This window comes from Mobula birostris, chromosome X, assembly GCF_030028105.1.
Source record: "Mobula birostris isolate sMobBir1 chromosome X, sMobBir1.hap1, whole genome shotgun sequence".
NCBI lineage: Eukaryota > Metazoa > Chordata > Chondrichthyes > Myliobatiformes > Myliobatidae > Mobula > Mobula birostris.
The window spans coordinates 81157368-81175393 of NC_092402.1; the positions used below are offsets into that span (position 1 = coordinate 81157368).

Below are 18026 nucleotides of genomic sequence, written 5' to 3' on the forward strand. Positions count from 1 at the left end.
CGTTTATCAACCAGTTATTCAATTATCCTAAATTACACACTTCTCCCATTTAAAATAGATTCCCAAATCATGTCTCATTTTGCCTCGAAAGTCCATGGGAAATGGCTATGAGATTCAATAGCAACTAAAATACAGTTTAACAGATATGTAAATATAAAACTAATGTATGCATAAAACTAATCGAAGAATGACATACATCAATGAAATCCGATTTCAATGAACCAAAGCAAAATTGACAAACTATGCAAAGGAATTTGCACTCAAACATTCCTACCAACACCCAATCCATCTTCATGGTATTTATTCCATTTACATACATTTATATCTAGTAAGGATAACAGCAACATGTTCAATAATGATCATAAACAAAAGGAGAGTTCACAAATTATCCATACTTTATTGTTATAAAGGTCTTCTCCTATTGTACAGTAATATTTTGCATGTTCTTGTGACAGGAAGTTAAATAAAATAAGCAATAAGCTAGTTACATTTCTTTCTAGTTTTGTTATATAATATTTTAAAACAGATGGAAGCTGCTGCTTTGTAAGGTGTCAGGGTGCTTTAGGATACAAAATGGAATCAAAAAACTCAAGATCAAACAGAACTGACATCATCAGAAAACATCAAAAGACATGTAGTAAAGGTTAGGGTATTCCAACTTTATTTTAAAAAAATGTTTGTCTTTTTCCAGATTTAAATCTTCATGCTCTTTCTTATCATGGCTTGCAAACTCCATAAAGTCCTCAGACTAGCAATGAGTCCAGGCAAGTCTATGTATAGATCTTGCTTTACAAATTCCCTAGTATTTTCATAGGTACCAGGACCTTGAATACTGCATTTTTATTACTATATTTAATAAAATTATTTACAATTTTTTTGTTATAAGCTTTAAGAATTGTAAAAACAAAGCTGTTTTATTGGATGAAATTCAAATTCAAATGGCTGATCACCCTATAACTGCCAATCTCACCCAAATGCAATTAAATTTTCATCCATCTGTTGATAAATTGGAATTTCAAACCTGAATTTAACAAATCCACTTTATTTTGTTCAGCATTTTGAAAGGAAGACAGTTTGTTATTATCTATCACCATTGTATAACAACCTGAATCCAAGAATGAACCTCCCAGATACTAACCATAAGAATGGTTAAGTAAATTAAAATGGATATTGTTGAAAAATTGGGGTTAATTTCATAGTGTAAACAGTTTCTACGTACAGTTATCAGTACAACTAACTCTCAAGAGATGAACACTTTCCAGGGATCCAAGCATGTGATATTTATGTTAAAACTGTAGGAAAAGCATGTTTCGAAGAAAAGCTCCCTATCCTTAGTGAGCCACTAAGTGAAACTCGGCTACTAAGTACAAACCAGTTTGTAAAATATATTCAACCTTAAAGAGTAAGCAGGGTTGATAACCATATAACTATCTGAATTGGTCTAGGTATACAATTTACAAAGGCAGGCGACTGCATTACCAATGATTTTCATGGCATAAAGTTATTTAAACTCAATTTTATTATGATGAGCAACATAATTTGGTTAATATGATCAACTATAAATTCTGCAGCTGTCAGTTCTGCGTCTGTATGCATTAGCTTAATGATTCACCACTTTCTCCCAAGCACGTTTTGCAGAGTTGCTTTACACTGAATACTTTGCAAAATCAAAATAAAACGAACTTCAAAAAATTTTACATTTACAGTACATAAAAACTTCAAAAAAAATACGTTTGGTAAAATATACATGCTTAATTTCTGCCATAAACAGAAACATGATGCCTACCTATACAAGGGATCGCTTAACCTCCAAACATATTTACACAAAGCACTATGTTAGAACAGTACCACAAAACCAAATGAATTCATCCTTTAAAAATATTATTGCAGCACTCTGCATGTACGTATCATTGTTTTGGATGGACCTACAAAAGCAGCATCACCTGTACAGAGTTCAGTGCAATTTTCTCCACAAATTTTTAAATTATAACCTATAACTTATACAAAGACTGTTGTATTTTACAACAGAGGTGGGAATAGACGTTTTATCGCAAAGATTTTAGACATCTCTCCAAATTCCATTGCTACACCAAAGCTAGCTTAACTAAAATTTGAGAAGTTACAATAAGGCTTCTCCGCACTTCTGTTTCAACACATCAGGGCCCCAAAGTCTGCATCTCTCATTTGGAATTCAGACGTTTGTTGCTGCAGAGCTGAGCTGTTAGAGCCATCACATTTGGACTCGTCAGCTTTATTTGCCCAAATTTCTTTGGCATGCCACATTGAGGTAGGACCTCCACAGGTGCCATTTCATTTACGGACATCAGTAAGCATATAATGTGTAATCTTTATGATTACACTCTGCAGCTACTGATCAGAAGTTATGGGATCCTCAGTTTCAACGTCATTTATTAGAACCCTTGCATCAAGCAACAGTTTCCTCCACCATATTAGATCAATGTACACATTATTAGGATTCTATAGAATTCGGCAGATTGACATAGATAAGCATTTCTCTTTGTTATGGTGGGCATTAGCAATGGGACAAGGAGGTCAAACCATGAAGATAAAATCAGTACATTCTGTTATTAATAACTAAGTTATGTAAAATTTTTGAGAATTTTGGGACATCCACATAATTGGTTCTGATATCTGCTTTGACAAAGAAAATGGAAATCCCTGATATTGCAAGCACAGAAAATGCAACATATTCTAGGGCCTGAGCCTGAACTCTTTGGCTGTTGGGGAAAAAAAATCAGTCTGAAATGCATCAATGTAGTACTCTCACACCAGACTAAATATTAATTAACTTATCTTACGAAAGGAACAGATGTCATTATTTTCATTCCCTGCAGCTTGCTTCAAGTGCCATGACTAGGAGGATGCTGGAGTTCCTGACTCGAAAAGATAGGATGGAGGAAAGGATGGAGATGAAGAGCAGAAGCACCTGCTCCTGCAGGTCGAGGGGCAAACAAAGCTGGGTAGAGTGCATGTGGCACTGGGTGAAGAGCCAGAGGTCCTGCATGGAGGGCTGATGCAGGTATAATATGTATTGGGTGGCTAGTTAGAAAAGTGGCAGGATGAGTAGGGTAAATAGATGGTGTAATATGGGACAGAGAAATTGGAGTTAGATGAGGCTGGGGTATGTGATGGATTTGAGCAAGAGTTTGTGGGTGTGCATGCGGATGGATACCCATGGCAGCAGCTGCGGCTGCCTGATGCTGCAAAATAGCATGGTGGACAGTAGTGATTGATGTTGCTGTCGCAGCTGCTGATGGTTGTTGAATATGAAATTGCTGGAGAGTTGGCGCTGGAGCAATGGCAGTTGAGGTAGGGAAAGTCTTCACTTGTTTAGCTAAAAGTTGCTGTTGGATGTGCTGTTGAGCTGCCTGTTGTAGTTTGCTGTATTTTTCCATTTCTTCAGGAGTGAATGTAATAGGCTGCCTATCAAGTGGAGCCACTGATGAATCTGTACCCTCTTGGGAATCCTCTTCAATTTCTTGAACTTCAGCTTTTGGAATATAATTGGGGAATCGCTCTCGATCTCGTGCAAAATGCACCATAATGGTTTCGTCACCATCTGGTGCTCCTAACTCTGAAGGTTTTGTGATTACTTCGGTTGATGTACTTACATCAGAAATATAGGTATCCGAGATGGCTTGAGTGCCAAGTACCAGACTTTTATGAACAAACTGAGTTTCACAAGAAATGGTTTGGATTTTCTCTTTTTCACCTGATGTTTCTTCACTGTCAGATTTTTCTTCTCTACTTTGAATTTCTTCCTGTATTATCCAATTTGATAGTTGACTGACTTCCTCCTTTGTCACATCTTTAGGCTCTACAAAGTACAGCTCATCATCTTTGTCCCCCTTCTCTGAGCAAAGATCTTCTGACTTCTTTGTTGCAGGCTTTTTGACAGTCGGTAATTTTCCTATTAAAGGAAGCAATGCCTTATTCCCTAAAGCTGGGGGAAGTTTAGGCCCAAAATAACCCTGTGGGGGATCCTTTAATTTAATTCCTACTTTATTAGATGCTGATGCAGTTTCATTAATTGTTTCAGGCTTCTTTTCAAACTTTTTAGACTGAATTTTTTCCAACAATTGTTTGGCTGTTAAGGAGTTCCTTTCTTCTGGTGTTCGCTCACTTTCCACATGCACTTTTCCAGAACTACTGGAGGTACAACTAAGATTTCTGTGGAAAGAACCACCTGATTTTGTTCCATCTCCTTTATTTTCTTCTTTTTTTGAGTAGTCTTCTTTCTTGCCCAACATTTTGCTTCGGCTGTAACATGGAGATTTTGATCGATATACCCTATCTCGTGAAAAAGATCGACTGGAGTTTCTTCGACTGGACCGTCTGTCACCAGAGCTGTCATGGCTACGTGATCCTTTGTCCCTTGAAACTGATCTTCGGGAGGTACGGCGCCTCATACTGCCCCTGCGGTGGTGGCTGTAGCTTTGACTCCGTTTCCTGCTTCGTTGTGTTGTACTTTCACTACGCCGTTTGCTTCGGCTCCTACTATGGCTGCTGCTACGAGTTCGACTTCGGCTGCGTGTTCTACTGATGGTTTGAGTACTTTCCCTGCTGCTCCTGCTAGACCTGCTTCTGCTTCGTCTATATTCATCATCCGAAGAAGAATATTTGTGCTTTTTGCCACGGTGCCTTGACCGTCTATAGTCATAATCTGAATCATGAGATCGTTTAGAGAGATTTGATCTTTCACTGTAATCACTGTAACTGTTAGAATAGCTTCTACGACTGTACCTACTGCAGTCTGACGATACATCAGATCTAGAAGAATATGACCGCTGGGATGATGAACGATGCCTTCTTGACCTTCTAGAGTAGCTTCTGTCACTCCTTGAATCATAATCATCACTGTAACGGGAGGATGACTTTTGCCTGGATCGTTTTCTATGAGATTCATCATAGCTATCAGATTCTTCGTCTCGACTGCTGTCTCTGTTCCTATGCCTGCTTGGGCTATCCTTCCGAGCAGATACTCGTTTCCTTAACTCACTACAGGAACCTGTCTTTTGCTTTTTACTAATGGGTTCCTCAGAGACATCATCTTTTCTACTGCCATCATCGACAGTACCAGGTGAATAATGGCAATCTTGTGATCTGTGTCTTTTCTTCTGTGTCTGGCTGCTTTCCTCCGTAGACTTAATTGCAGGTATTGGAACAGAAAGTTCTGAACTAGTATCTTTGATTTTTTCATTTAAGCCTTTATTTTTACGTTTACGCTTTTTCCTTTTCTTTGACATCTCATCATGCATTTCACCATCCTTCTGCTTTTCCTTTTCCTCTGTAGCTTTCTCTTTCAAATGTTTTCCTGATTTTTTGTGCTTCTTTTTCTTTTTATGCTTATGTGACTTCATGCCCTTATCTTTTTTACTGGTGCTTCTGTCACCTTCACCTGTTTGGGCTTCACATTTGCTTACAGTTGGGATAGACTGCTCTTGAGGTTTCACATCACCTTCACTTGCTACTGTCTTTGACGCAGTTTTGCTGATGCTTGTGTTAGTTTTCTCCTGTGAATCCGTATCAGTATTCTGTGCATTTTGTTCATGTGAAGACTCTGGGTATTTCTCCTTGTTTTTTTCTTTGGTATCCTTATTCCTAGTCAGTTTGAATTCAAAGTAGAGTGGATTGCAACTATAAGAGATGCATGGCTCATTCTTTGTAATCATCAACAATTCTGAGGGCCACTGAAGAGTAGTACTTTCATCTTTGCTCAAGACTGGGAAAAATGGCCCGGTTGGATGTTTAGGACCATTGAGGTCATCTTCCTTTGCTAAACTGCTTTGCTTACCTTCTTCACAAGCACTCGGCTTTGATGGTGCAGTGTTGCAATTTTGTTTCCTTATAGTCTCTGGAGACTCAGCTTCTTTGAGGTCTGGGTCTGTTGCATCATCTGTAAGGTCACTATTCTGTTGCAAAGCTGCAGTCTCATTTTCCATGCGTTCTTCTTCTTTGCTTTCCTGAAGCTTCAAAGTATTTTGTAAATCATGGTTGTTTTTAGTCGTCTCTAAGTTTTTCTTGTTACCACACTTGTGTGACTCTTCTGTTGCTTTCATAAACAACAGAAATGGAAAATTAGGTTTCACTTTACAGTGTGCAGGAGGAATGTAATGATAGTACTCAGGTTCTGACTGACTGACATCATCCTCTTTCCTCATCATCTTTTTCAATTTTGATAATGTACTATTTATCGAGTCATTATCACTTTCTGATTGACTGGCCCCTTCAATCTTATCTGAGGTTGCTGCCATTTCAGCCTCCATTGATTTTGGTGACCCTTGACCAGAGGACATTTTTTCATCTGGGTTTGTTGCTTCAGATTCATTGAGGTCTTCTGCAACATCACTGAATACTGAAGCTGAAACATCGAGCTTGACTGGTGCCTTTTTTGCAAAAGAAAATGACACTCCTAGCTTCTGTAAGGGAGTAGCAGAATTGCTCTTAAGCTGACTGATGTTAACAGGTTGCACTGTCTGGTTGTTTTGAAGCAACCCTGTGGAGGTTCTGGTAACACAATTGTTTGGGTTGTCCACATCTCCCCTGCTATCTTCCAGTGCGTTTTCAGATAGGGTCCTATTAACAGAAGGTGACGTGGGACCACTCATCTTTCCTCCAGTATTATCACTTGTGCTGACAACTTTTCTGTTGTTACCATCTTCATCAACAGCCACAGTCGTAGTTTTAAACATTGGACCGCTTCCTGGAGCACTGTACCAACAAAAACACAAGTCAACTTATACTGCAGGTGATGGATTGATATTTAGTTACAACAGAAAAGAGGCAATTTATTTTTGACAATTAAAAATCACAGGCATCAAGCGCTAAAGCTAGAAAGAAGCCAATTAGCAAAGAGGTAAAAAGGGAAAAATTGTAGAAAACAGAAAATGCAGAGAATACACGGCAGGTCCATCAGCATGGAGAGCAAGAGCTTGTTTCAGGTACAGCCCCACCATCAGGACTGTTCTAACAAAGGAGTCCACACCTGAAACCACCTTTTCAGTTATCAATGGATCTGTTATGTACTTCCATTCTCTGTTCACATTACAAGTAGCAAAAGTACACTTGAGGCATATTTGTGAGGCATTGCCACCTAAAGAAAAGTAGAAGTTGATAATTAAGATCAACTTTAAAAAAAAACAATTCAAAGCGGAAGTTCAAACATTTTTAAAAGCTACACCACCAGATGAAGATCTGTCATAATGGATTAAAACATCTTGGCAGAAGCACAAGTATTGAAGAACACTGAAGAGAGCATCCTGTATGTTTCAAAACAAAGGGGGGAGGGGGAAATCACACTCAAAAGGCACTTCCTTGACATCGCATTGCATTTCTCAATTTGAATCAGAATGACAAAGGAAACCCCAATGTTCAAAGCCAAATAGATTTAAAGTTTATTTAAAATACTGCAAGACAGCTGTCACTTAAATCTTCTGTTTTTTCTTTACCACACATTTCATTAAGACATTTTTTTTTAAATTGCAGAATCCTAATCAAGCAAGGTGTTGATGTGTGAAGATGCAGGCAGTCATGGGAAACTCAGATCATGTATTTTTTCCTAGTATCTTTCTAGAGGCTTCATTGTATTGAGTAACAAAAATAAAAAATACATTCAGTGGGCAATTTATTAGGTACAGCATTCAAGATGAGGTAGTAAACTGGATTAGTCATTGGCTTTGTGGGAGAAGCCAGAGAGTGTTAATAGATGGTTGCCTCTTTGATTGGAGTCCTGTGACCAGTGAAGTGCCACAGGGATCAGTGCTGGGTGTGTTGTTGTTTGTCATCAATATCAACGATCTGAATGATAATGTGGTCAACTGGATCAGCAAATTTACTGATGGCCCTAAGATTGGGGGTGTAGCAGACAGCGAGGAATACTATCATGGCTTGTAGTGGGATCGGGACCAGCTGAAAAAATGGGCTGAGAAATAGCAGATGAAATTTAGTGCAGACAAGGGTGAAGTGTTACCTTTGGTAGGACCAACCAGGTTAGGTCTTACGCAGTGAACGGTAGGGCATTGAGTGCTGTAGAGCAAAGGGATCTGGGAATACAGGTCCATAATTCATTGAAAGTGGTGTCACAGGTAGACAGGGTCATAAAGAAAGCTTTTGGCACATTGGCCTTTGTAAATCAAAGTACTGAGTACAAAAGATGGGATGTTATGTTGAAGTTACACAAGGCATTGATGAGGTCTAATTTGGAGCATTGTGTGCAGTTTTGGTCACCTACCAACAGGAACAATGTAAATAAGGTTGAAAGAGAACACAGAAAATTTACAAGGAGATTGCCTGGTCTGGAGGACCTGAGTTATAAGGAAAGATCGAATAGCTTAGGACTTTATTCCTTGGAATGTACGAGATTGAAGGGAGATTTGTTAGAGGTATACAAGATTTTAAGGGGTACTAGACAACAGGGTGACCCGTTGGGGCACCCTTTGAGAGAAGGGTAGTGCAGTCTGATGTGACAAGAATAAACATTAAATTTTCCTGAATGCTTTTGATGGCATCATTTCTGGTTTATCTGCCACCCTTGTGGCTCTCGTTGTCATTCTGGAGAAGTGCAGCCCTTTCATCCCCTGTCTCATCATCTCTTCTGCTGTTTGTCGCTTGTCTCTGATCCTGGAGACATGCATGTCTCTCCTCCTCTGTCTCTTCTTCTGTCATCTTTTTTCGTTCTGACTGTTTCATCCTGGAGTCGTGTGGCCCTGGCCTCATCCAATTCTTGTTCTCTCCTTCTCCTTGCCGCTTCCCGACGACATTTGGCGTTATCTCTTGACCATAATGTCCCCCTTCCCTTTCCACTCGGCAGAATTAGGCTGACCATTTTTTTTTACCCTAATGCTGCATAGAAGATACAAAGCAGTAACACCAAAGAATGCTGATTATTCTTGGTGATATCCTAAATGGACGTGATATAGTCACCGCTGTCCTTTGACTACAACAAAGGGTTTTATGGGCATCTCAAAGTACGTCATTACAATAAGATTTAATTATCTCTTATTGATGGGTGGCAGTTAGATCTGTCCCAATCCTGCACACGCTGATGTGATTAGCAGAATGTGACCCCTCGAAATAGAGCTGCCCTGCCCTTCTGCTCCGGTAGGTGTGTGACAGAAGGGTAGTACAGTCTGATGTGACCAGAATGAACATTAAACTTTCCTGAATGCCATTGGTACTGCTTTGCTTCGGGAACTGAAGTAGAAAACCTCAGTTTATTAAAGAAGAACGACGCATAGCAAAGCAAATATTGCTGTTCCTCATTTAATGAAGGACACTTTTGATGGCATCATTTCTGGTTTATCTGCCACCCTTGTGGCTCTCGTTGTCATTCTGGAGACGTGCAGCCCTTTCATCTCCCATCTCTTCTGCTGCTTGTTGTTTGTCTCTGATCCTGGAGATGTGCATGCCTCTCCTCCTCTGTCTCTTCTTCTCTCATCTTTTTTTATCCTGACTCTTTGATCTTGCAACTGTGCGGCCCTGGCCTCATCTGATTCTTGTCCTCTCCCTCTCCTTGTCGCTTCCCAACGACGTTTGGCGTCATCTCTTGACCATAATGTCCCCCTTCCCTTTCCACGCGGCAGAATTAGGCTGACCATTTTTTTTTACCCTAATGCTGGATAGAAGATACGAAGCAGTAATACAAAAGGATGCTGATTATTTTTGGTGATGTGGTTGGCGCTCTCCTAAATGGACGTGATATAGTCACCGCTGTCCTTTGACTGCAACAAAGGGTTTTATGGGTGTCTCGAAGTACGTCATTACAATAAGATTTAATTATCTCTTATTGATGGGTGGCAGTTAGATCTGTCCCAATCCTGCACATGCTGATGTGATTAGCAGAATGTGACCCCTTGAAATAGAGCTGCCCTGCCCTTTTGCTCCAGCAGGTGTTGCTGCTGAGACTGGCCGTGCGCATGCCGCGTCCTGATTTCCATGATGGCGGATCGGGTCTCGGGTTAAAAGGGAGCCTGTTAATTTTTGCGAATGAGCAATTTTATACAAATATATAACCCTGAACTTTGCCTGCGTTCTGTAAGTTAGCGCATTTTAATTCGATGTAGCCAAAAAAGTGCCGCTGTAATGCACCGTTTGCGCTAATTGGAGGTCACAAACAGACAGACAGAGCATGAGAATTTTAGTAGTATATAGATAGATAGAGTAAATGCAAGCAGCCTTTTTGCAGAAGTTGGGTGGAACTCTAACTGGAGGCCATGGGTTAAGGGTGAAAGAGAAAGTTTAAGGGGAACATGAGAGGAAATTTCTTCACTCAGACTGTTATGGGAATGTGGAACAAACTGCCAGCATGTGTGGTGCATGCAAGCTCAACTGGAGTAGGTAGTCTAAAAGTTTTGGCATGGATGAGACCTGTTTCTGTGCTTTTTCTTCTATGACTGTGACTATTTCAAAAGTCTAATGAAACTTCTCATAGGTCAATGCAAGAACAGATCACTAACTCCCTCTTCCTAGTTTCTTTTGATGGAATGAAAGAGTAGGCAAAGAAAAATAACAAATTTAAGCAAAACTAGTTGCATATGAGCACTTTGACCTCCAAATCAAATTTCTTGCATAACAGACAGCACCCCAGTGAGACACAAATATTCAAGGTTAAAAGGACGTGACCACTTGGCATAGCTTACAGAAACGTGAAGGTTGCTCTGGCCAACATAATACATACCATTCCTGTTGTTTACGCTGCTCTGCAAGCTCATGGAGACGCCGAAGTGCTCTCTCCTGCTTTTTCTCATCTTTTCGAGACCTTGAGGCAACATTACGAGCAAATTCTCTCTGTTTTAGGTCTTTTAATCTCTGTAATCACATAAGAGGGGGCAAAGAAATTTCACTTCAATTATGTTCCCCAAATTGAAAACAATGCTGTTGAAATTTACTACAGAGAATTTTGCTTTTATTTTAAAGAAGCTGCTGTGTCTGTATAATAAAAGATCAAATGGGGTTTAAAATGTTAATCTATATTGGTATAGCTATAACAAAGCAAGTTGTGCAGACGTTTGGGATAAAAGAAAAAAGCTATCACAAAGGAACACATAGGGAGAGCAATTTAAAAACTGTTTACAAGTACTGTGTGTTGATTAGTTATGGAACTTTAGATTTTTTTTGGTCATGCAGTTGTTTGAAAATTCTCTTGAAGAATCTGGAAATTGAAGAAAATGGGATAATTTTAAGGATTTTATTAAGCTCAAAGCACTCCTGTTTATATTTTTAGCTTACTTAATCTGCAGGTAAATGTGACAAACATTTTCAGGGCAAGTTCTGCTAGGTTGTTTGTTAAATATTAATTAAATGAATTAAGCATACAATTGTATCAAAGTACCATTAATGTTGGGATGACTGAATCAACACAGAACACTATTAATTTTTACTCTAATTAATTTTGTTTTTGTTTTAGACTTCCTTCTGGCATTTAACTGCAGCAACTACCAGCTATGAGCCTTAAGAGTATGCAAACCTCCCTACTTCTCACTAGTAATGCTTAAAATAGAACATAACCTACATTAAAAGCAACATCACCAGCAAGTCAAACCCTCAAAAAGCAGACTGGATAAGCAAATATGGAGAAAGAAAACAATGGGAAAACATCAACAAATGGTGACCAGGAGCCTATAAAGCAAAAAAAATCCACAGGGAGAATTATTTTTCGATAGCTACATCTGTTAATGTGACATTAAGTATTAAGACAACTACTTATGATGATAACTTATGCTTGTTCTCAGTCTGAAGATAAGAAATCAAACTAATCACAAATACAAAGGTCAACATTCAGAAAACAGCTTTGTTTTTATACAACTACTTAATATAATTTTTAATATCGTAATGCTTTCAATCTCAAAGCAATATGGTGAAAAGCATTATGCCATAAATCTGTTAAACAACACTATAGCTCAAATGTTGAAGGTTAAAGTGGTTACTGATCATGGCTTAACGTAATCAAAAAGGAAACAACTTGTGCCACGCTGCTACTGATCAGTGCACACTGGAAACAGAGTACAAGCACAGACAGGTATAGGCATGGCCTAAGAGGGGAGAAATCTTTCATCATTGTTGAACATGCAGACAGACATGGATGCTACTGGTTGCATTTTCTGCACATTTAGTCCTATTGATATGAATAAAATCAAGTGTGTGTGGAAGTGAATACAACTGACAGTTGAAAATCACATTTAGGATTAACAAGCAATATTAAATTTCTACCCAAAATCTTTAAATAAAGAAATCTGCAAGCTTTATTTCACCTTTGTAATTAAATGAAAACTAAAAATTACAACTCTTGTGCAATATTTGACTTTAGCTGCATTTTACTCCAAGCACAATCATACTTCCTGTACACTTACATAAAGTGGAGTATGCCCTCCAAGTTATGATCGCACACAGGCCACTGGGCATACACTGCATCATCCACTAATACAAACTGTGTTGATGAATGTCATTTGTATTGCAATAAATTCATGAACAACAAAATGGCAGGTGCCTTGACTACATACACAGAAATTAGGGTCTGGTGAATGATGAATCAGTCTTCCTCAAGGCGAGTTCCACTTCACATCTGGAGTGATTGCATTTTCACAATCTTTTCCCACCTCTCTTTATTCCACTTCCTTCATTGTGGTAGATAACGGAGGAAGGGCCCAGCGCATGACTTAAGCATAAACACTTACACCACAGCAAAAGCCTTGCAAAGACATGTGCATGAATTTCTAAGGTCTGTATCTGTATAGTTGTACTTTAAGAACATGTTTGATTCTCAAGGACTCGCTCATGGAGTGAAGTTACTTCTTGGCTTCGCTCCATTACCGTTTCATTTTATATTCATGAGCACCTTTATTTAATCTACTTTTATCTACACTCATACAATAGAATTTTTTCCCCTTCTCTTTTGTGTTAGTTTGGATTCTGAGTAAAGAACGAAGTACAAAATCTAAACTTCTCGAGACCCTAAAGCAAAAGATGCCGATGGCAACAGGAAAAGGAAACCCGATCCTGAACTACCTGAATTAACCTACAAGACAATGATGAATCTGCTCCGTGAACAATCAGAAGAAATACGCCGATATGTCAGAGAAGAAACCAAATCAATTACGAATTCAATTAATGCTCTGGATCACGCAGTTACATGTCAAAAAAACAAGATTACCGATTTGGAGGAGGAAGCGTGGAACAGAGATCGAAAAATTTAGAGTTTGGAATTAAAAGTCTCTTTGAAAGACAAACAGCTGGAGAGTCTTAAATCTTTCTCAATCTTTTTATTAATTTCAGAGTACAGAAACAAAACATAGCAATAATACAGATAATAGGAGATACATTGTTACACTTAAAAAAAAGTAATTGGAAAACCAAATAGTGGAAATTAACAAAGCTCCCATACATGTAGAACTAATCACGGATAATACAAAGCAAAAAAAAAAGGAAAGAAAAGAAAAAGGAAAAAAAACAAAAAAAAAAACCCATCCCCAAAGAAAAAAAAAATTAATCAACTAAACTAAAAGACTTGGGCAAAACTAACAACTTGAAAATGGAAAAGAAGAAAACCTCAGTGTCGACGACACCATTCCCCTCCAACAACAGTACAGAGAAATAAAACAAGTTTGGAAATGATCTAATTACATCAAATGAAAATGCTGAATAAATGCTAATTCATTACAAGGGTTTTCCTTGGGTTCGGTTTTAGGAACTTTACTTCCTTTTACTTCTTTTAAATCATATAAACAAATGAACAACCCAATAGTTAAGCATACTTTACGTATATGGTTTCAATTCCGAAGATTTTTTGGGTTTAATCAATTTATTCTAGCAAGTCCCATTATATCAAATTTTCTTTTTCAACCTTCCACGATGGATCAAGCTTACTTTGATTGGAAAACCAAAGGTATAATATCTTTTCGCGATTTATTCTTGGATAACTGTTTTATGTCTTTTGATCAACTCTCTAATAAATATAACTTACCCAGATCTCACTTTTTTAGATATTTACAGATTAGAAACTTTTTAATTACTGTCTCTCCTAATTTTCCACACCCATATCCAATGGACACTTTGGAAAAAATCTTAGATTTAAATCTTTCTCAGAAAGGTGTAATAGCAATTATATATAATTATGAATCTATGTCTTGTTGCCTCTAATAAAATTAAAGCTGACTGGGAAAGAGAACTTGAGATTAATATACTGACTGAAAAATGGGAAAAAATTCTTCAGTTGGTGAATTCATCCTCTGTATGTGCTAAGCATAGGTTGATACAGTTTAAAGTAGTCCACAGGGCTCATATGTCCAAAGATAAACTATCTCGTTATTACTCTTATATTAATCCAATATGTGAGAGTCTTAAATCTAAGATTATTGATCTTGAAAATTGATCCAGACGACAGAACTTACGTTTAATTGGTCTTTCTGAGGATGTTGAGAATGGAGATCCTACAGTATTCTTTTCTAAACTTTTAAAGGCTGCGTTCAGCTCTGAATTTCCGGATGATCCTCCATTGCTCGATCGTGCTCATCGTATTTCACATCGAAAACCAGATTCTGAATCTAAGCCTAGACCAATAATTATCCGATTTCATTATGTTCATGTTAAAGAGCAATTAATTTGAGTTGCCCAAAAGCAGGAAATGATTAAATTTCAAGATCATCAGTTTAGATTGTTTGAAGACTGCAGTCCCAAAGTGATGAGAGCGCGACTGACTTTCAAATCTCTGATGTCGGAATGCTACCAAAAAGGTCTCAATCCAGCGTCACTGTATCCTGCGTGTCTAAGAATTCTCCGAACACCCAGCGACGCTTTTTCGATTCTACAAGTGCTGCTCGAAGTTTCTTGGATGAACTTGAATCAGATGCCACGGTCTAATTTTTGCTCGATTCATGCAATATTGGGTTTCAATTCTTCTGTTTTTTTTTCCAAACCTATAATTCATTTATGAAGATTGACCTTTATAAGTTTAAGTTTTCTGGTTTTGATTGGTAGTGTTGGTATTTTTTTTTCATATTTTACCAAAATTTTTCTTTATTGGCGGATTCGTTCTTTTTTCTTTTCCTTTTAATTTTTGAATTTATAAGTGTATGACTTCTGAAACAGTTACTATCGGTTGGATTTTTAAATCTCTTATTTTATGAGGGGGAATTTTAAATTTTCTTTGAATAACCAGCATGGTTATGGCATATCTTCTTCTTCCCACAATACCTTTTGCTTTTTATTATTCCGCTATATTTTTTGGGTTCTTCTTCCCATAATACTTTTCCTTTTTTTTCACTTAACTATCCTACTCTCCCTTACAAATATTCAATATTCAATATTTTATAACATGTACTGGTATCTTTTTTTTCCTATTATTATTTCAGAAAATATAATGCGTAGGTTTTTTTTTACTGTATTTGTTAAATTTTTGACTTTCTTGTTGTCATAGTGTAGTTTTTTTTTTCTTTTGTTTTGGATCTTTGGTGCTCTCCTTAACAACATATATTTTGTGAGCTGCCTTCTTGAGAAATGGAGGTAGAATTAGTGTTAGTTAGCTTTCTGGCTTTTTCTTGGCCTAGTTCGGGGTTTTTCTGGGTGGTGGATGGGGAAAAATGTCTGCAGTGTCGTAACTTCCATTTCCTTTCCAAACGCTGGCTCCCCCTCCGATTTCATGAGTTTACACTTTGGTTAACTCTTTACATACCAAAAGGCTGATTTTCGGTAATTATGGCTCACAGGATTAATTCTGTTTCTTGGAATACAAATGGATTAAACCAACCGATTAAAAGAAAAAAGATTTTTAAAGTATTCCAAAGAATGAATGCGCATATTATTTTTGCTCAAGAAACTCATGTGAGGAGAGTGGATAATCAGTGCTTTTTTAAGTTTTGGAAGGAACAACAATATCAAACTCCCAAGCTAAAGTGAAAGGAGTTTCAATTTTTATAGATTCCTCAATTGCATTTGTGCATCAGGATACTCTCTCTGACCCAAATAGCAGATTTTTGATAATTACTGGTTTACTTTTTAATAGAAAAGTTGTTATGGTTAATGTTTATGCCCCAAATATCGATTATCCGGAATTTTTAAAGCAATTATTTACCTCCTTTCCTAATCTAAATGATATGTTGATAATGGCTGGTGATTTTAATTGTTGTTTAAATCCATCGATGGATAAATCCATATCTACTCAGGCTCTACCGAGCAATTCGGCTACTCTTATCAACTTGTTCCTGATCGATTCGGGAATTTCAGAGATCTGGAGATTTCTACATCCTTAGGATAAAGAATTTTCATTCTTCTCACACGTACATCATATTTATTCCAGGATTGACTTTTTTTATAGACTCTCGTTTAATTCCTTCCATGATTGATTGTAACTATGACATTCTTGCTATTTCTGATCACGCACTTTTGAATCTCTCTATCAAGTTAACGGACATACCCTCTAATGCTAGACAATGGCGTTTTAACTCTACTTTGCTTCAAGATTTGGATTTTGTAAAATTTATTAAAGATCAGATTGATTTCTTTTTTTTAAACTAATGATACGGATGAAATTTCCAGTGGAGTTATATGGGATACGTTTAAAGCATATATTCGTGGTCAGATTATTTCTTACTCTGCTGGATTGAAAAATCGTATTAAGAATGAAATTGATTGATAAGATCAAAGATACTGATAAAAAATATGCCATTGCTCCCAATGAGGAGCTTTACAGAGAGTCGAACTTCAAATGGAGCATAGTTTACTCTTAACATCGTCAATTGAAAACCAACTAATGAAAACAAGAGCTGAGTTTTATACACACAGTGATAAATCTGGTAAATTATTAGCTAATCAATTAAAACAGCTTCGGTCAAATGTCAAATTACTAAAATTTGTAAATCTGATCACACTCTCACAGTTGATCATGACGAGATAAATAAATCTTTTCAAGAATTTTATACATCTTTATATCAGTCAGAATTTCCTCAAGATCTCAATCAGATGTATGACATTTTTAAGGAAATTGAACTTGCCGAAATTGGCGTCTGAAGAACGTTTAAAATTAGAAATACCAATTACGGATGAAGAAATAAAGAGTGCTATTTCTTCAATGAATTCTAGTAAATCACCCGGTCCAGATGGTTATATAGTAGAATTTTTTAAGTCTTTTTCTTCCATTCTTTCTCCTTGGTTGTGCAGAATTTTTAAAGATGCAATTAGTACAGGCAAACTACCACTATCATTTTATGGAGCCTCTATTGCCCTAATTTAAAAAAAATAAGGATCTTACTGATTGTGCATCATACAGACCGATATCCTTGCTGAATGTAGATTCTAAAATTTTATCTAAAATATTAGCATCTAGGTTAGAAAAGGCATTACCTCAAATTATTTCTGAGGATCAAACTGGATTTATTAAAAATCATTATTCATCTTTTAATATTAGGAGATTATTGAATATTGTTTATACTCCTTCACTTAGAACTCCAGAATGTGTCATTTCATTAGATGCTGAGAAAGCCATTGAAAGAGTTGAATGGCCATATTTATTCAGTACGCTTGAGATGTTTAACTTCAGTCCGATATTTATATCTTGGATTAAATTGATATATCATACCCCTCTAGCTTCGGTTTTACTAATAATCAAAGATCTCCCTTTTTTCGATTATTTCGTGGTACTAGGCAGGGTTGTCCTTTAAGTCCTTTATTATTTGATATCGCTTTAGAACCTCTAGCAATTGCTATCCGAGATTCACCAAATATTTTAGGTATTACTCGTGGGAATGAGATACATAAGCTATCATTATATGCTGATAATTTAGTATTATATATTTCTGACCCAGGGAAATAAATTCCTGCAATCTTATCTTTGTTGGCCAAGTTTAGCAAATTTTCTGGCTATAAACTGAATCTTAAGAAGAGTGAACTTTTTCCATTGAACATGCAGGCTCCAAATTATAAATCCTTACCATTTAGATTGGTAACTGATTATTTTACTTACTTAGGAGTAAAAATCACCAAGCAGCATCAGGATTTATTTAAGGCTAATTTTTTTT

General features: G+C 37.1%; 1 protein-coding gene across 1 annotated transcript in view; it reads right to left on the reverse strand.

The window, feature by feature from the left end:
- Positions 1-372: 372 nt before the first annotated feature.
- Positions 373-18026, reverse strand: part of gpatch8 (G patch domain containing 8) — a 134896-nt gene continuing 117242 nt past the window's right edge. Inside the window, exons 7-8 of the mRNA XM_072248982.1 lie at positions 10697-10827; positions 373-6732 (exon numbers count right to left, since the gene is read on the reverse strand). Of these exons, the coding sequence (XP_072105083.1) occupies positions 2862-6732; positions 10697-10827 (4002 nt within the window). The 3' untranslated portion in view covers positions 373-2861. The remainder of the gene's footprint in view (positions 6733-10696; positions 10828-18026) is intronic.